General features: G+C 44.4%; 2 protein-coding genes across 3 annotated transcripts in view; one reads left to right on the top strand and one right to left on the bottom strand.

Moving 5' to 3' along the window:
* The window catches only part of LRRC74B (leucine rich repeat containing 74B), a 40,727-nt gene extending 21,228 nt beyond the window's left edge, over positions 1-19,499 (bottom strand). For both annotated transcript variants that reach the window (XM_069961282.1, XM_069961283.1), the window contains exons 1-12: positions 19,011-19,499; positions 17,125-17,302; positions 14,099-14,241; positions 13,759-13,891; positions 13,312-13,518; positions 11,610-11,719; positions 10,407-10,522; positions 9,563-9,641; positions 6,022-6,117; positions 4,382-4,498; positions 1,793-1,921; positions 291-376 (exon numbers count right to left, since the gene is read on the bottom strand). In XM_069961282.1, coding sequence (XP_069817383.1) covers positions 291-376; positions 1,793-1,921; positions 4,382-4,498; positions 6,022-6,117; positions 9,563-9,641; positions 10,407-10,522; positions 11,610-11,719; positions 13,312-13,518; positions 13,759-13,891; positions 14,099-14,241; positions 17,125-17,302; positions 19,011-19,178 — 1,562 coding nt within the window. In that variant the 5' untranslated portion in view covers positions 19,179-19,499. The remainder of the gene's footprint in view (positions 1-290; positions 377-1,792; positions 1,922-4,381; positions 4,499-6,021; positions 6,118-9,562; positions 9,642-10,406; positions 10,523-11,609; positions 11,720-13,311; positions 13,519-13,758; positions 13,892-14,098; positions 14,242-17,124; positions 17,303-19,010) is intronic.
* The window catches only part of CHEK2 (checkpoint kinase 2), a 77,195-nt gene that overhangs the window by 7,513 nt on the left and 49,565 nt on the right, over positions 1-20,117 (top strand). The window lies entirely within an intron of this gene.

The raw sequence follows: 20,117 nt of genomic DNA on the forward strand, positions 1-20,117 counted from the left end.
AGCAGCTAAGTAGTACTGGAAGACAAGATTTTTATATAGAAGTAATTTAATTCACCAGTCGATTTAAAAACAAAAAATAAATTCCGCCCCTTTAATTATAATGACATTTTTTGGGAAGTTGGCCACAGTCCCTTTTAAACCATTCTTTCTGAATTGTTAGCGGTGGCGGCTGAAGTTGGATGCAGCTCTGGGGAGTCCAGGAAAACATGGATACAGCATATGGACAAACCCAAGTTAGCTCAACCTTAATCATAAGGTAAAATATATCCAACAATAATTACAGTAAGTACCTGATATCAATCATGCCACTATTGTCTTTGTCCAGAAAATTAATCAGTTCCTGAAGTTCTTCATTTGACAATACTATCCCAGTGCTCTGTAATAGAAAGGAAAGACGGGATGAAATAACATAAGACACACACCTCTGCTTGAAGTCTTAATAGTTATAATAAAGATTATTTTACCATTGTGTGTATACAATTGTTATACAGACTGAAAAGATCCCCGGAGTGGTCTGATCCTGCAGTCATGTGGTTCACACATTACCCTAACTTCGCTCCCCCTGTCAGTATCAGCCCCCACTAGTCTAGCATCAGACACTGCTGTGGCTGCTGCAGGTGGCTAAAGTACCTGTTAGGGATCACTGTGGCTTCCCCTCTTGTGGAGTATAATGTATAGTAACTGCATAAACCTGATAACACAGCAGCAGTTTATAGATACAGGATGGATGTGCAGGTCCCCATAACGCAGTAGTGTGGTACAACAGGCTAGAATAGAGAGGAAGGGCTGCTGTCAGAGGTCTGTGTGGTCACATGGCAGCAATAAGGAAGGGTGTGTGTTCAGCATGGACCAATCAGGAAGTGAGAATCAGAGAGCTGTGCAGGAGGACAGTGACAGAAACCTTATATACAGCAGTTTGAATGGCTGAGTGTGAGTGCAGGCACATTATAGCAGCAGTGTGTATAGCTGACTGTGAGTGCAGGCACGTTATAGCAGCAGTGTGTATAGCTGAGTGTGAGTGCAGGCACATTAGAGCAGCAGTGTGTATAGCTGACTGTAAGTGCAGGCACCTTATAGCTGCAGTGTGTATAGCTGAGTGTGAGTGCAGGCACATTATAGCAGCAGTGTATATAGCTGACTGTGAGTGCAGGCACATTATAGCAGGAATAAAGAGTATGGTAAACACAAAGGCTGACAGAGACTGCAGTGAGCATGAAGGAATGAGCAGGGCAGATGTGGGCACATACATGCAGCACTCTCCGGGGAGAGAGGGGTTACGGCTATAAAGAGATTACCTCCACAGTCCTGTCCCCTGGTACAAGCCCCAGCCTGAAGTGGATCTGCTATGATTTGGAAGGTGAGGGAGACTTTCAAGGTCAGAGTTCAGTGCTGTAGACCCTGCTATTCAGACTATGCCCCTGCCTCACTCCCCCTTCCACCCAGTACAGGGAGCTCTTAAACCAAAGCAATGCTCTTAAACCAAGTCACAATTTTGAAAAACTGTGAGCTCTTCTTGCAAAATGCTCTTAATCCAAGTTACTCTTAAACCAAGGTACCACTGTATATGGCTCTTGTTTTTTCCCTTGTGTTCCCTGTGAGCAGTACTGGCGTTTCTCTATTGCTAGTTAATTAATAAGGGCAATGTAGCATGAACAACCCCACCAGACCGTACCGCGTCACTGTATTATACAAATGGTGTTTCAGCTTTTACCTGCCAGACCTGCTTCATGCAATAATGATGAGATGCTTCTATTACTTGTATCTGCCTTAGGATATTAAACAGGGAACTTGCCTTCAAGTTACGATCGAAATCTTCATGAGTCACCTGGTCACAGTTTTCCTCTTTCATTCTTCCAAACAGTTCAGTTGCCTGCAGGCTATTTTTCTTTACATACTCTTTTACTTTGCTCATTGGATCTTCCTGAATAATAAACTAGCTGTCAGTATTGAAGCTTCTCATATGACTGATCATACTGTATAGAGAATCATCAATGACAGACCCAACATAGTCTGGTAATCATGTCATTTTTACCATATCCACTCAAAGTAGTACAGGCGATGTTAAGAAACTCTGTAATAGGTTTTATTAAGCAGAAGAGTTTCTTTCTGTACTCAAAAAGCTGTTTTCCTACCTTCCCCCGCCCTCACTTCAGAAGAAGCAGGATTTCTGTGTCCATTATGTTCTATGGAGGAAGGAGGGGTCAAGGGGGATGAGTGAGCACAGAGAGGAGAAAACTAGGGTTGTACAAAACACTACATCCTGCAATCTTTGCTCACCAAGCTCCCAGATAAGCACTGACCTTTCTGACCTGCGGTTTATGTGCCCAGACAGTCTCCAAACTGTACAGCTGCTTGTCTCCTCTTCCTCCTCACTCGCCCTCTCAACCCCTCCCCCCTCCATAGTCTATAATGGGACTCAGCAAAGAAGTCTTCACTTTGCTCCTCTGTACTGCCTAATAAAACCTATTACAGAGTTTCTTAAAGTGGTTGTTCACTTTAAGCCATAGTATGTGAAAGCCACTCCAGGTTTGGCTTTGGAAACGTTTTGAAGGTAATAGCTCCACTCTGTTTGAACACTAAACAGTCAGTTAACCCCTTGAGGACAGAGCCTAAAATTGTCTTAAGGACCGGGCCAATTTTCACTTTTGCGTTTTCATTTTTTCCTCCTCGCCTTCTGAGAGCCATAACTCTCTTATTTTTCCATCTACATGGCCAAGTGAGGGCTTGTTTTTTTTCAAGTACAGGTGTACTTTGTAATGCCGCCTTTCAATCTACCATAACATGAATGACAGAACCCCCAAAATATCATTTATGGGGGGAAACAGATAAAAAATGCAATTCCACATATTTTGGGGGGCTTCCATGTTTACGTAATGCACTTTACAGTAAAACAGAGATGAGTTCTTTATTCTAAAGGTCAGTCTGAATACAGCATTATGCAGTTTATATAGCTTTTCTAATGTTTTACTATTGTTATTAAAAAAAAATTTTTGCAAATAGGTGTGATTACAATGGCCCTATTGTGATTCTTATAGCGCTTTTATTTTATGACCTACGGGGCTGTATGGGGCGTTTTTGCATCATTATCTCTAGTTTTTATAAGTATCACATCTGTGTACTGTAGATTGGACAGATTGATCACTTATTATTATTTTTTATATATAAAATGTAATAAACAATCCTGGCGTTTTTACCACATTTAGTTCACGCCGCTCACCCTGCGGGAACATTATTATTTTATTTTAATAGATTGGACAATTACACACGTTACGGTATGTTATATGTTTATTCGTATTCTTGTTTTTATGTGTTTTATTTATAAAAATGGGAAGGGGGGGGTGATTTAGACTTTTATTGGGGGAGGGTCTATGGCATGTTTTTTAAAACTTTTTATTTATTTTTTTCACACTTTTTTAGTCCCCCCCAGGGACACATTTGCTTGTATAAACTGATCGCTGCTATGTCATAGCATAGCAGGAATCAGTGTTATCTGCAATCTTCTGATAGAGCCTGCCTGTGGCCTGTGGCAGACTCCAGAAGACTGAAGACCTGACTGCACGGAGGAAGGTAAGAGACCCCCGGCAGTCAAGCTACGCGATCAGGACCAATCAGTAAGTGACAGGAGCTTCTCCTGTCACCTACACTTAAACGCTGCGTTTAAGTGGTAAATGGCGGGTCAGTGAGGGTGAGGCCCCGGCTGCTAATAGCAGCCAGTCCTCACCTGATATGAGACAAGCTCAGCTCCTGAGCTCGCCCCGGCCGGGCGTACGTTAACACCCTTTTGCGCCAAGGCATAAATGTACGCCGTGGGTCGCCAGGGGGTTAAATGATATAGCTGACGTAGGTTTCACCGTCATTTTTCCCCTAGAAAAATTATAAATGTGGCGCACGCAGAGGCTGCACTCCCTGTTACACCCCCTGCCCGCTCTTCTGGCACAAGAGGCGCAGATGGGCATAATGTGAATAAAATATTAGCGAAACACAATTTGCGAATATTCTTACATCGATTGGACCCATCTGCACCTTACAAAGACCTTTTAGCTGCATAATAAATGTCCCCCGTAGTAAACAGTGATAGGTAAATATTATAATTAGAGATGAGCAAAGTGGGTTCAGGTTTGAGTCCATCCGAACCCGAACGTTCGGTATTTGATTAGCTGGGGCTGCTGAACTTGGATAAAGCTCTAAGGTTGTCTGGAAAACATGGATACAGTCAATGACTATGTCCATGTTTTCCACATAGCCTTAGGGCTTTATTCAACTTCAGCAGCCACCACTAATCAAATGCCGAACGATCGGGTTCGGATGGACTTGAACCTAAACCCGGTTTGCTCATCTCTAATTATAATAACTGTAATAGTACAGCATCGGTGGCTGTTACCTTATGAACTGTTCTTTTGAACATGTCAGAATTCCCTCCAAGCTTGATGAGTAGGTTTGGCATAGTTGTCTTTACCGCAGCATATAGGTCGTCAAACTGTTTATTTACAAAAATATCCTAGAATAATGACAATAACAGAAGTTATGAAGCAATATATCACACACATATTCATTCTTTTAAAATAAGCAGGTCAGTAAAAAAATAAATACCGGTAAATGGCTTCATTTAATTGAAAGGATCTATGGTCTCCAAGCTGAATACAACTCACTAATCAGAACAAAAACTGGAAGACCCACTTGTCTGGGAACCAAACCTATCAGATATATAGCATAGATGTGATGAAAATATCCATAAAAGGATTTTCCAGCATTTGGTATTTTTTAATATACTGCTGCTAGTGCTTTTAAAACAATAAACATCCTATACTTACCTCTCCGTGCTCCCCCAGTGTCCTCTTCTGGTGTCCCCTGCTGACTGCAGAGCCTCCACTTCCAGACTGCACTCAGTAGTGACAGCTTGCTCAGCTAATCACTGGCTGCGGGGCTGACATGTCTCAGTCCGTAATTGGCTGAGTAGGTTGTCACTCCTGAGTGGAGTCTGTCTCGGAAGTGGAGGCTCTGCAGTCAGCGGGGGACACCAACAACAGCAGAAGAGGGCGCTGGAGAAGCGCGGAGAGGTAAGTATAGGATGATTATTGTTTTAAACGTATCAGCATATTAATAAAAAATACAGAACACCAGACAATCTATTAACTCCAAAAGGTGTACAGACGATACAGTCACAAGCCTGCCAATACTACTGTAAAGGTGCAGCAGCAACAGGCCAGGAGCATTACCTAAGGCTCTCATCTTACTTTGGCCCCATCAGAGGTGTCAGGAGTATTTACAGACATACACCTCTGTTGAAAGACTTCAGCAAATGCCACTGACATACAACATCACAGGATCCAACACTCACAACATAACACATGCTGCCCTGGGATATGCCAAAAAGATATGCAGCAGATCAGTATAGAACTGTGGATACACTCCGTAGCAGCAGAAATGTTTTGCGATGTGTGAGCCCAGTTTGATGTGAATAAAGGGCATGAAATGTTAAATGGTCACTGTTGTTTCAAGCAACGTCCCTTGATATCACTTGATTTATTAAAAATTAGTCCCTTGGCTTGAGTGTCTTGGCCACTAGATGTCTCCTTTTCCTGCAGAATTCTGTCCACCCGCTATTTTGCCTTTAAATTGCAAAACCGCTGTAAAATAGCACAATTTTACAGTGATTATGCAATTTTTGTCAAAGTCACAGCAAAATAACATAATTAATGCCATGTGTGAACATAGCCTTACCAGGAGACAATGCTCTTTGTTATACAGTTTATTCAGTGTGACAGGAGAGCCAACCATACAGTGCAAGCACCCCCAGGATTTTCTGTTACTGAATGTGGATGCACAGCTGTACAAATGTGCAGTGAAGGGAGACACCTAGTGGCTATATGGATAAACATAAAAAAGTAAAAAAATAAAGCAAATATATTGCAAAACTGCTTGCGATCACAACCCCTGTAAATTTCTTTAGAAAAGAATAGGGACCGTGTCTCTTTAAATTATCCATTTGATGGTTTACAGTTATTTATATATTCTACTTACAGAGAAATCAAGTGACTCTATAGCTGACTCTGAGTTTGCTTGAATTGCTTTTAAAATTGCAAAGCATCCATCGCTCTGTATTGGATTTCTGGCCATCTAAAAGAACAGCAGCAAAAAAATAACTCTAATAATAGAAAACAGCATAGAAACGAAATTAAAGAAAAACTACTACAGTAGAATAAGGCTACAAAAGGAACATATGCCCCTTGGGCTACATGACACCTTTCACTATTCAACCTGCTTCTTCATTACATAACTTCCTATACCAAAGTATTGTACCAGACACACTGATAAAGGCTGCCTCCACACAGGATGGATATGCTACAGACAGGGGTGGATCAAATTTACCTTGGGGCCTGGGCTGTCTATCCAACCTGACCCCCCCCCACACACACACACACACACACACACAAACACACACTACCATCAGTGCGTCCTTGTGCATCCCCTTTATAGTAGATGGCTCCCTGTGTAGTGCCCCTTTAATAGATGGCCCCCTGTGTAGTGGCTTCCTTCACTCTCATCATCACTCCCTTCATCCACCAGCATCACCACCCCCCTCCCTCCGATCCCCCAGCATCACAACCCCCCCCCCCTCCCTCCGATCCTCCAGCATCACTCCCCTCATCCTCCAGCATCACTCCCCTCATCCTCCAGCATCACTCTCCTCATCCTCCAGCATCACTCCTCTCATCCTCCAGCATCATTCCCCTCATCCTCCAGCATCACTCCCCTCATCCTCCAGCATCACTCCCCTCATCCTCCACTATCACCTCTAAATCTCCAGCCTCACTCCCCTCATCCTCCAGCATCACTCTCCTCATCCTCCAGCATCACTCCTCTCATCCTCCAGCATCATTCCCCTCATCCTCCAGCATCACTCCCCTCATCCTCCAGCATCACTCCCCTCATCCTCCAGCATCACTCCCCTCATCCTCCAGCATCACTCCCCTCATCCTCCAGCATCACTCCCCTCATCCTCCAGCATCACTCCCCTCATCCTCCAGCATCACTCCTCTCATCCTCCAGCATCACTCCCCTCATCCTCCAGCCTCACTCCCCTCATCCTCCAGCCTCACTCCCCTCATCCTCCAGCCTCACTCCCCTCATCCTCCAGCCTCACTCCCCTCATCCTCCAGCCTCACTCCCCTCATCCTCCAGCATCACTCCCCTCATCCTCCAGCATCACTCCCCTCATCCTCCAGCATCACTCCCCTCATCCTCCACTATCACCTCTAAATCTCCAGCCTCACTCCCCTCATCCGGCAGCTTCACTCCCCTCACCCGGCAGCCTCACTCACCTCATGCGGCAGCCTCACTCCCCTCATCCGGCAGCCTCACTCCCCTCATCCTCCACTATCACCTCTAAATCTCCAGCCTCACTCCCCTCATCCGGCAGCCTCACTCCCCTCATCCGGCAGCCTCACTCCCCTCATCCTCCACTATCACCTCTAAATCTCCAGCCTCACTCCCCTCATCCGGCAGCCTCACTCCCCTCATCCGGCAGCCTCACTCCCCTCATCCGGCAGCCTCACTCCCCTCATCCGGCAGCCTCACTCCCCTCATCCGGCAGCCTCACTCCCCTCATCCGGCAGCCTCACTCCCCTCATCCTCCAGCCTCACTACCCTCATCCTCCAGCCTCACTCCCCTCATCCTCCAGCCTCACTCCCTTCATCCTCCAGCCTCACTCCCCTCATCCTCCAGCCTCACTCCCCTCATCCTCCAGCCTCACTCCCCTCATCCGGCAGCCTCACTCCCCTCATCCTCCACTATCACCTCTAAATCTCCAGCCTCACTCCCCTCATCTGGCAGCCTCACTCCCCTCACCCTCCAGCCTCACTCCCCTCATCCTCCAATATCACCCCCCAATGCACCAGCATCACCCTCCTCATTCTGTAGCATCACTCCCCGCCTTATCCAGCATCACTCCCCGCCTTATCCAGCATCACTCCCGCCTTATCCAGCATCACTCCCCGCCTTATCCAGCATCACTCCCCGCCTTATCCAGCATCACTCCCCGCCTTATCCAGCATCACTCCCCGCCTTATCCAGCATCACTCCCCGCCTTATCCAGCATCACTCCCCGCCTTATCCAGCATCACTCCCCGCCTTACCCAGCATCACTCCCCGCCTTACCCAGCATCACTCCCCGCCTTACCCAGCATCACTCCCCGCCTTATCCAGCATCACTCCCCGCCTTATCCAGCATCACACCCCGCCTTACCCAGCATCACTCCCCGCCTTACCCAGCATCACTCCCCGCCTTATCCAGCATCACTCCCCGCCTTATCCAGCATCACTCCTCGCCTTATCCAGCATCACACCCCGCCTTACCCAGCATCACTCCCCGCCTTACCCAGCATCACTCCCCGCCTTACCCAGCATCACTCCCCGCCTTACCCAGCATCACTCCCCGCCTTACCCAGCATCACTCCCCGCCTTACCCAGCATCACTCCCCGCCTTACCCAGCATCACTCCCCGCCTTATCCAGCATCACTCCCCGCCTTATCCAGCATCACTCCCCGCCTTATCCAGCATCACTCCCCGCCTTATCCAGCATCACTCTCCTCCTTATCCAGCATCACTCCCCGCCTTATCCAGCATCACTCCCCGCCTTATCCAGCATCACTCCCCGCCTTATCCAGCATCACTCCCCGCCTTATCCAGCATCACTCCCCGCCTTATCCAGCATCACTCCCCGCCTTATCCAGCATCACTCCCCGCCTTATCCAGCATCACTCCCCGCCTTATCCAGCATCACTCTCCTCCTTATCCAGCATCACTCCCCGCCTTATCCAGCATCACTCCCCCCCTTATCCAGCATCACTCCCCGCCTTATTCAGCATCACTCTCCTCCTTATCCAGAATCACTCCCCGCCTTATCCAGCATCACTCCCCTCATCTTCCATTACCAGCATCACTCCCCTCATCTTCTAGCAGCACCACCTTCATCCTCCAGCATCAATCCCCTCATCGTCTAGCAGCACCACCTTCATCCTCCAGCATCATTCCCTTATCCACTATAACAGCTCAAGCCCCCCCCTACCCCCATTAAATAAACAACCCTTACCTCCCACATGCTTCTCCATCACTGGAGGTCTCCCGGCGCTGCTCTCCCCTTCTCCTGACAGCTGGGGTTTCCGGTGCAGGCAGTGTCTGTAACACATGCTGCCTGTGCTGGCAGATGAAACCAGGAAAATCAGCGTCGGGAGAGCTACAGCAACTTGCCCTGCAGCTGCACATCGCTCGGGGGCTCAGCAGAGAATCGTCCAATGGGCCCCTGTGTCATGTGCAGCTGTAATAAGATTACATCTCTCCGTGTTTGCGTGGGTTTCCTCCGGGTACTCCGGTTTCCTCCCACACCCAAAAACATACGGGTAAGTGATACGCTGCGGAATCTGTGTGCGCTACACAAATAAATAAAAGAAAATACATTTGGGCAGTTCGGACAGCCGTGGGCCCCCCAGGAGCTGTACATATTTATTGGCTTTAGTGCATTTGATGTGGGCCATAGTGCTTACCTACATCACATTACTTACCTTCAGCACTCTTATAGTTTTATTTTCTTTAAGGCACAATGCAAAGCGTACAGCCCCTTGTATGGAGATTCTGTTGTTACTGAAAAATAGAATACCCCCCAAAAATTTATTTCTCTATTTCCTTCTTCTGTCCAAGATACTCCCTAAGGTTTATTTCAAAATTATTTTTTTTTGTTAGTTTTGAACTGCATGATTTTTCATTCCGCTGCAAGTATGTAAACTCCGCCTCCTTTAAGCCGCTGTGGCCCGGTGAATACTTTACCTGGCCTGCTTCTGTGGCTCCCGACTCTCTGACGTCCTGCTCTGCCAATAAGTACGCTGTCCTGCTTCAGGCACAGGACTTCAGGGAGCCAGGAGCCACAGAAGCAGGCCGGAGTGTGGACGGGCAAAGTATTCACCTGGCTGCAGCGGGTTAAGGGGGATGGAGCTTTACTTACTTGCAGTGGAATGAAAAATCTGCTGCCAGTATATAAACCCATACAGAATGACAGGACACAGGATCGCAACGGAACTGTACCTGTACGTGTGAACGCACCCTTAATACTGAGTCTCGAAACACGGCCACACAAAGAAATTAATGACTTTTTATATATATATATATATATATATATATATATATATATATATATATGTCTTCTAACCATATGTGCATTGGAATATATGGACAGAATGCAAAAAGAATCACTGTATACCACAGGCATATTGGCCTTTAGGACTCTCCTGTCTCTGAAAGACTCCATGACTTATGAATAAACTGTATTAGCACTGCCACACAGTGGCCATGGAGCATCACAACCACATATCAGCCATAACTACAAGATACAAATGTTATCTATGTCTATACCTGATGTTTACTTCTTCCAATACATTATTAACCTTCAGAGCCTCTCCTAAGGCCGCTGCGCCATCATTTCCAAATCCATTGTATGAGAGGTCCACCACTCTCAAAAAAATATTGGCCTACAAGGTAATAGAAAAAAAAAACACATTTGTAAGTTATCTTTTTGTGTGTGTGTATGTGTGTGTGTGTGTGTGTGTGTGTGTATGTGTGTGTAGGTGTGTGTGTTTTTCTCTTTCACTGAGGTCTGTGTCACAAGCAAAAGTGTGTGACGTCATTCAGTTGAGCCAATGAGATTCACTTAATCTTTTGGTAGGAAAAAAAGTACATGTAGGACAATAAGGCTGAGTTGTTCTCTCTGAGGCAATTTTACAGCTTAAAGTGGAACTATCAGCAAGTTAGACACTGGGACACTGAGGAAGAAGGTATGTCTCTTACTGTTTCCGTGCTGCCCCACCCCCAAAGCATGAGCTCGCTCGTCCTTCTAATGATAATGAATGGAGCGAGTGGGCCAACTCATGTTCTGGGGGTGGGGGGGTGCTTCTAATGGTACTATTGACCAAGGATAACGGCACTGAGGGGGAAGGTAAGAGACATCAGCAGGTTAGATTATTGTAACCTGCTGATTGGTCCTTCTTTAAAAAAAAACACACAAAATGGCTAAAATTAGAGACGGTGTTTAAACTGTTTTTGCTTTTTTTTTTTTTTTTTTTGGCCCTTTTTTTAAAATAATTTTCCAGGTAATTTTACCATGTTTTGGACTAGAGCAAGGGCGGCCCAAAGTACATACCAAAATACAGCCAGAAAAATGGCCATATTTTGTTGCAAATAGCCCGGCCTTGATTTTTCTTTACGTTATTAGAGTCATAGAATCAATAAAGGTCTGTCTGTTTGAATGTCTGTGCAATCTACCAAGTTCAATACAAGTCAGCTGTTTTTTTTTCTTGTTTTTTTTTAACTGTAAAATGGGCAAAATACTATGTGGGAACAAGCCCTGGAGCTGCATAGTGTCTGCTACTATTGTATACAGCAGTCTTAAATATATAATTAGATATAAAATAACCTAGAAATCATATGAACTCCTCCAGACACACAGTCATGTCATAGCATTTACTGCTTCTTATATAGACAAGACAATGACTAATAAGAAAACTTATACAGTCTATAGGGGTCAGTTATCATGTATAAAATCTATGAATAAATACCTACCCCTAATCCTTTGGCAATAGCTACAGCTCCTTTTCCACGGAAATAGTTCCAGCTGAGATTCAGTTCCAGCATTCCTGTGTTTTCAGCAATTGCGGCCCCCAAAATCTCACCTATACAAACAATAATACTGCCTTATATACTTAAAGGAGAAGTCCAGCAAAAATTTTTAATACATTTTTGTATTTTCCCCAAAAAGTTATACAAATCACCAATATACACTTATTACGGGAAATGCTTATAAAGTGTTTTTTTCCCCTACACTATACTGATTTTAGGAATATAATACAAGTTCATTTTAATGGCATTGACCTGTCAACATAGTAAATGAGCTAAATATTTCAAATTTAAATGATGGAAAAATCACTTTTATTGATGCTTTCATCTCTTTTACTGTCTGAACGTGGCCCTCTAGTGGCAAGTTCATGTAATATGTAGGGTATGCTCGCATAACACTCCTTTTTTGACACAACAAATCTTAGGAATAAAAGCAATAATCCTGCATCACTGCTTTTTTTTTAAATTCACAACATGGATTTCAAATCCACATCAGGAAAAATCTGGACTGTAGTATAGTATTAATTACGGCATTGATACCACTGAAAAGAGTGGAAAGTGGATTTCAAGGGGTAAACAAGATCCTATAGTGACCTTCCTTGCAGTGTTATACTAGGCAAAGGTATAGAAAAAGGGGGTACAAAATTCTCATAACTTATTAAAGGCATTAGGTTAGGTAAAATATATGTTGAATCCCCCCCCCTCTCCTGGAGACTAACAATCTATTCCATACATGTTATTACCTTTTTCTGTCTCCCACAGTTTTTAACATGTTGCTTTCTGCTAAAGACATAGAAATCTGTATCTGAGCTGTTCAATCCATCCTTGCTCTCAGTCCCCTCCCCCCCTCCCTTCTGAGATGGCTGATGGAAACAAGTCCCTATCTGCAACTTTGTAGCAACTCTGTAATGCCAGGAGAATTAATCACAGTGAGTTCAACAGCAACTTGACCTCAGATTTTCCATTACAAAGAAACTACAATGTTGCAGATAAAACCGGCCAGGGACTTGTTTACAGGAGCCGTCTCGGAAGGGAGAGGGAGGAGAGGGAGACAGAGAGAAAAGCTCACAGTTTTTGTATCTTCAGCAGAAATCAGCAGCTCAGAACTGGGGGAAGGAGACAGAAAAAGAAATGACATGTATGGAATTACTTTTAAGGCCGCGACCAGTGATTGGCTGAGTGGCCTGTCAGCTCAGACAGGCCGCTCTGAAGCTGCAGCGTGCGGACCCGGAGAGAAGCACAGAGCAAGAGGAGCCCTGCAGCATGGACAGAAAATGTATTGAGTTTGGAAATAGTCAGCCGCTATCCGCGCACTGCTGTTACATGCAGCAATGCGCGGTCTGCGCCCGACTATTATAGGTCCAAACCTATATCAACAATCAGCCAATGATCGTTGCCATCAGCTGATCATTGTGTTTATTACACATAACGATAATCAGCCTGGTAGGGCCGATTCAGACTATTATCGTTCCGTGTAATATTATCGTTCCGGGCCCTTAGTCTCCAAGAGAAGAGATGATTCAACATATATTTTACCTAATCAGATAACCCCTTTAAGTATCCTATGGGAATGCTTTTGATAGTTATGAAAGTGGAAATACATGAAGAAAAATATATTTAGCCCCTAACTTTTACATGTATACTGTACCTGCTCCATGTCCAAACATGTTATGGCTGAGATCCATAGATTCCACCTTCTGGTTGTTCATAAGGGCTTCAGAAAAACTGGAAGCGGCCTGGTCATCAAACTCATTGCCGGACAGGTTGACCTTCTGAAGTGTTATGTTCTCTATGAGCATCGCCGAGATGGCCTGAGCACCTTTTAGTCCAAGTTTATTATCACACAAATGTAACTCTGAAAACACATAAATGTTCGAAAAAAGGCTCTAAGTACCTTATGTTATAGACAATGGGTAGGTATACGGAGTGCAGAGGTGGCGGCATTTTACATGGCACATGGTAGGTGGGGGGCCCACCCAGCTTAAGACCCTGTAGGCACATACATGGCCCAATTCTAGCTCATTCAGCCCCCTTATTGATCAGGTCTGTATTCATCCAACTTGCGAATGATGATAAACACAACAAATAGACAAACCTGAAATATAGCAGTTTTCCTTTAACATATCTGCAATTGCCGCTGCTCCTTCTCCTTCCAGCCAGTTGTCACTCAGATTTAAGTTCACAATTGAGGTGTTGGTGACCAGAGAAAGAGCAATTGCTTTTGTAGCCTGGAATAAGACATTAGGTTAGTTTACTTTGTTGTAAACTTTTTAGGTAGAATTAGAAATGTATATGATTTTTTACAGTTAATATTACAATATAATATATAAAGTACTGATACATTTCTCATTCACATTTAATAAACTATTCTTACATAATAATGTGTGACCCTCCAGCCCAGTCTCCCATTATACCGTTCCCTTAGCAGCTTGTACCTGTGCACCTAGCCCATGATGCCTCATTATGAGCTCGGAGTCCCCCATATGACGCAGAAAGTATGAAACTGGAACTACGCCAAACAGCTGGCAGGCTGACAGGTATCTGGCTTTACCAGAGGGATCATATGAAGGTTTCACTTCTGCAAAGGTAAAGCACATGTTAAGTAGGAGTAATGCTCAGCTATCATGAAAGAGATAATTCATAATCTAGACTAAATATATATATTATACATATACACACACACATAAAACAATTAGCCATAAAATTAAATGGGTACTCCAATCTTTCAAATTAACTGATGTCAGAAACTGCCAGAGATTTAATTTACTTCTATTTAAAGGGGTTATTTAGCATTAGAAAAACATGGCCACTTTATTCCACTCTTGTCTCCAGTTTTGGTGGGATTTTGCAACTCAGTTCCATTGAAGTGAATGGAGCTTAAAGCGCCTCTGTACCCACAATCTGTCCCTCCCAAACCGCTTGTACCTTCGGATAGCTGCTTTTAATCCATGATCTGTCCTGGGGTCTGTTCGGCAGGTGATGCAGTTATTGTCCTGAAAAACAACTTTTAAACTTGCAGCCCTGTGTCAAACTGGCGTGGTCTAGAGTGTCTGTTCATTAGGCTTGCATCGCCTCTCTGTCCCTCCTCCCCACCCTCTTCATCATCGGGAATGCCCCAGGCAGGTATTCTCCTATTGATTACTTGTCTGAACACTGCACAAGTGGCTTAAAGAGGACCTGTCACCCCCCGTGCCGGGGTGACAGGCTCCCGACCCCCCGTTACAGCCCCCTATACTCACCTGATCCCGCTTCCTGATCCGGTCGGGTCATGGAGATATGAGCGCCCGAAGCCCGGCGCGCGCGACTCCCCATTCATTCTCTATTAATGTCGGACTCTCCTGTGAGCGCACGCGCCGGGCTTCGGGCGCTCATATTTCCGTGACCCGACCGGATCAGGAAGCGGGACCTGGCGGGATCAAGTGAGTATAGGGGGCTGTAACGGGGGTCGGGAGCCTGTCACCCCGGCACGGGGGGTGACAGGTCTCCTTTAATGATCCAGCTCATGTGCAGTGTTCACTGCAGAGGAATAGAAGAATACCTGGCTGGAGTATTCCTAATGATGATGAGGGTGGGGAGGAGGGACAGAGAGGTTGTGCCAGCCTTATGCATACACAATCTAGGCCACAGCAGTTTGAAACAGGGCTGCAAGTTTAAAAGTTGTTTTTTAGGACAATAACTACATCACCTGCCAACGGACCCCAGGACAGATCTTAAATTAAAAGCAGCTATCCGAAGGTACAAGCGGTTTGGGGTGGGCAGATTGTGGGTACAGAGTCGCTTTAATTGCAAACCACAAAAGCAAGAAAGTTTTTGTAATGATGAGGCACTCAGCACTATGTGAATTTCAATAAGCACACGATTAATTCATCTCATAGCAGGTCACACTAGACGCGGACAAGTGAACTGGGCACCAGCCTGTTTCGCATTCTGATTGCGCACTTCCTCTCAGCCCTCGAGAGGAAACCACACCTGAACTGGAGACGAGTGATGTTGTCTCTGCAAGAAAGTGGTCATATTTTTCTAATGCTGGGTAACCCCTTTAAAAACATCAATTCTTACACTACTTATCAGTTGCTGTATGTCCTGCAGGAAGGAGTATATTCTTTCTAGTCTGATACAGTGCTCTCTGCTGCCACTTCTGTTTGTTAAAGGAACTGTCCAGAGCAGCAGAAAATTCCCCATAGAAAACCTCTCCTGCTTTTCAGCCTGGAAAGAATATACCACTTCCTGCAGGACATACAGCAGCTGATAATTACTGAAAGTAGTAAAGTAAACGTCTGTGGCACTTTTTAGCACCAGCTGATTTGAAAGAATTTTTTTTGCTGAAGTGCCCCTTTAATTTCACCTGCCCAACTGCTTTATATCATGTAGACCCCTCTCTCATGGACCATTGAGGTAAGGACTCCATGAGATCTAAGAAGGTGTTGTGTGGTACAATAGCAACAGAACCTTAGGAATATTAGTGTTATTTGTAAAACAAATTTTGATATGTTAATTCTGACACCCACTGCAGTTTTTAGTTATAGCCGGGTAAAGCCTCCCCTGTAATAAGTCAGATCAGCTGACCAGATAGGGAGTATTTCCATATGATACTAAAATTTTCCATCCAGTTACTTATGAAGTGGGGTGTCCATTTATCGCTCTTGCTTTACTGGTACATGCAACAACAATGATATGCATAAATATAGTGTGAACAGAGCTTTAAACCAGCTTGAGGTGAAATATTCCACTCTCTATTACCTCCAAATTTTCCATAACTTTATAACCAAAATGTTAAGACTGTCATGCTTGTACGCAGATCTTAAATTAGGCCTTAGCCCCATTCACCCCATTGGAAATCGGTACCTTTTTCATGGCAAACGCCAGGGGCACATTTGATAAATATGCCCCTTAAGGGTACGGTCACACTTACCGGATCCGCAGCAGATTTCATTTAAATAACAACTGAACACAGCATCAAATCTGCACCATCAAATCTTCTGCGGATCCTGTAGGTGTGAACGCACCCTAAAGGAGAAGTCCGGTGATTGCTAAAATCCTGCAGACGGCAGGGGAAGGGGGGAAATTGATTACAAGTAGGCACTTACCTCTCCTCGTGCCTGTCGTGTGCAGCCACGGGACCACCGCCGGGCTCCGGGATCTCCACGTCACAACCCGGCTGATGGACTAGCCGCTCAGCCAGTCAGTGACTGGGTTGGGACATCGCTCCAGTCACTGATTGGCTGAACGGCGGGGGTCCAGCCTCTGAATGCGGGCGCGAGGAGAGGCAAGTACCTACATGTAATCAATCTCCCCCCCTCCTGTTGGCTGCAGGATTTTAGCAATCGCCAGAATTCTCCTTTACTTCATATCTTAAAGCTTTGATGAGATGTAATGAAGCTTTCCGGTTTTATGTGTCATCCAGTTCAGCTTATGTGCTCTAATGCGGGGATATAACAACTCACATACTACAGTAACTAACCTTCAATTTCTAAGTCACTGTCCCAGCCATCTGGATTTTCTGTGGGTTTACTGGAGTCTTCAGGGTGTTCTTCTGATACAGTCTCTTCTGTTTCTTCTTTCGTGGTTATATCCTCAGTTATTTCCTGTTTTTCATCTTCTTCAGTGACAGACCTTGCTCTACCTGATCTTGGTACAATCTGGAAAAGATGCAAGATGAGTAGTTTAACATTATAACAAGAAATTAATGTATTTTACACAGTAAATGCCACTTCTTTTAAAGGGGTACTCCAGGCGGAAGGCCATAAAGAAAAAAAAAAAAAAAAGGCCTCCCGTACCCCTTTAGGCTGGGCTCACACTATGTATATTTCAGTCAGTATTGTGGTCCTCATATTGCAACCAAAACCAGGAGTGGATTAAAAACACAGAAAGGCTCTGTCCACACAATGTTGAAATTGAGTGGCTGGCCGCCATATAACAGTAAATAACTTCCATTATTTCAATATAACAGCCGTTGTTTTAAAATAACAGCAAATATTTGCCATTAAATGGCGGCCATCCACTCAATTTCAACATTGTGTGAACAGAGCCTTTCTGTGTTCTCAATCCACTCCTGGTTTTGGTTGCAATATGAAGACCACAATACTGACTGAAATATACGTAGTGTGAACCCAGCCTTAATGTAATTATGTTCCTTTCCTAGTGGAGTGCTATTAGCGCACATTGAGGCTATGTTCACACATCGTATAACACCGTCCATTGCATAGCATAGCAAGCGGTGGTGTTATACTGCTGGACACCGGGTGGCAATTAGCACATTATCTTCTTACAACTGAATTGTGCCCGCAATTCAATTAACTACAATATAAAGTTTATTCATGTAAAAAACAACGTACTTAATGGTACATTTGCTTTAAGCTGTTTGGAATTCTGGAGGCCTCCATATGGTTCTATGGGGCATCCATGCCTAAATTCCAGACAAACACAGGAAAAATCCTGTAGGGTATCCATGCCCAATAGAACCCTATGGGTCCATAAATTTATCAACTTATCAGAAAATCCTGATAAATTGATAAATCCGGATACATTTACCAGACGTGTGAAGGGGCCTAACACGGTACAACACTATCTTTTTCTATATGTGATCAATCACAGGTGGAAAGCATAACTTATTATACAGGATCCATCTTCAAAGACAAATATACATTATTTATACTGCTACTATAAGGCATATATTTTTAGCAGCATTTATCAAGCAGTTTGCATTATTTTTGCGCAGTTTATGCTCTCTGCGCCTTTTTTCAAAATTTTCCCTCAGAGGGGCATAGTTTATAGTAGCTACGTTTATGGCCAGATTTTTTTATAGTGAGATTTTTTTTTTTTTTTTTTTTTTTAGTTTGTGGACAAAAAAATGTGCAGCAGTACTTTAGTTAGACCCTGGTGTAGTTTGTTAGCCATTTTTTAGCCAAAAAAAGGTGCAAAAATGACATAATATTTATCAAGGCCCATGCTCCTAATGATATTTGTTTTGCACATGGAACGGAGATTTTTGCGCACCACGGAAAAAGTGCACAAGTGCAGAAATTATTGCGCAAATGAAGCATGCGTTAACTGTGTTATCATACAATCATAGGTTAGGAGATAACTAGCTGATCAGTAGGCGTCTGATTGATCATAAGAACTGAGGGCTGCTGCACCCCAAGTGAATGGCGTGGCAGTATGTATGCCTGTCCACCATTCAATTTATAATTTACAGAACTTCGAAGCCCCTTAGACAAATAAATTCAGTACATACTGAACAAGGTGCACCCTGGGGAATGTCATCTGTGGGGGGGGGGGGGAGGGGCACAGTCAGACCCCCATCAATCAGTTATATAACTTATTTAAAATATCTTTCAATAAACTTACTTTATTGTCAATGCTTCCTCGGCTGAGGTGTGGCAGTGGTCTGCTGGGTGGTCTGCTAGGGATTCCTCCTAAGGAATGGCTGACTTCTTCCTCTTCGGCATCTTTCGCCTCTTCTACTGCAGGAAGCATTGGACTCATGTCCTTAGAAAACCTCTTGCTCAGCACCATATTGCAGTGAGCACTGTCTTTACCATTCACAATAATGTAATTTATTTTCCAATTGGACGACGACTATTAAAACTTATCACCCAAACTATAAGGAACACAACAATGAGGAGAAGTCACAATATGCAGCTACATGAAGAAGCAGCAAGTAGAATCTGTTCAGATTTGTGTTGACTGTGACAACAAATAAACCTGCCAGGCTGCTTCTCACAGGCAGAGAGACACGGCCGTAGCCCAAGGAGAGCAGCTGAGATTAGAGAGAAGCCAATCTGAAGTCATGGGCGGGAGTGCTAGGCCCCGGCTTTGTTGTATGGTCACCATGGAGACAGTCACTGCAGTGATTCGCATCCACAGCCCGGCACGCTCAGCATGCACACAGTCACGGGCAGGATACCTGCTGCACATTCATAGACAGTGGATGTAGTTTACTGTACTTCTGGATTATAACATGGAGCTCATATCTACTTTATACGACCCCCATTATTATTGTTATATCGTTCAAATTTAAGTCATAATCTTTCTATGTGTATGCAGGCTGACCATAAAATCATTGTTAATCATTTGTAAACCTTTACGTGTATGTACACTTCATTCGCTCCTTGTTAAGGTTGCTGGTATACTAAAGTATATGAACTATCGTAACTGTGATCATATCTGACGACTATCGTTCCGTGTATTATGGTGATCGATTTGAGGTCGTTCGCAAAAGTGTAATTATTGCAACCATTTATCGTTAACAGGACAAAATGACAAATCGCTTAGTCAGATATAACCTCTGATTATGGGGCATTACCAGGACTGTGCAAGAAAAGGGTCCGTGAAGCCTTGGTTTCAAGTCTCAAAACATGGGAATAGCCAGATATTCCTCCAGGGAAGGAAAACCTGTTGCCAAGAGGTTCCTCCCATTGGGGAGATCACCATACCCCCCTGATATTTAGCCCC

The sequence above is a fragment of the Dendropsophus ebraccatus genome, chromosome 3, assembly GCF_027789765.1.
Source record: "Dendropsophus ebraccatus isolate aDenEbr1 chromosome 3, aDenEbr1.pat, whole genome shotgun sequence".
Taxonomy (NCBI): domain Eukaryota; kingdom Metazoa; phylum Chordata; class Amphibia; order Anura; family Hylidae; genus Dendropsophus; species Dendropsophus ebraccatus.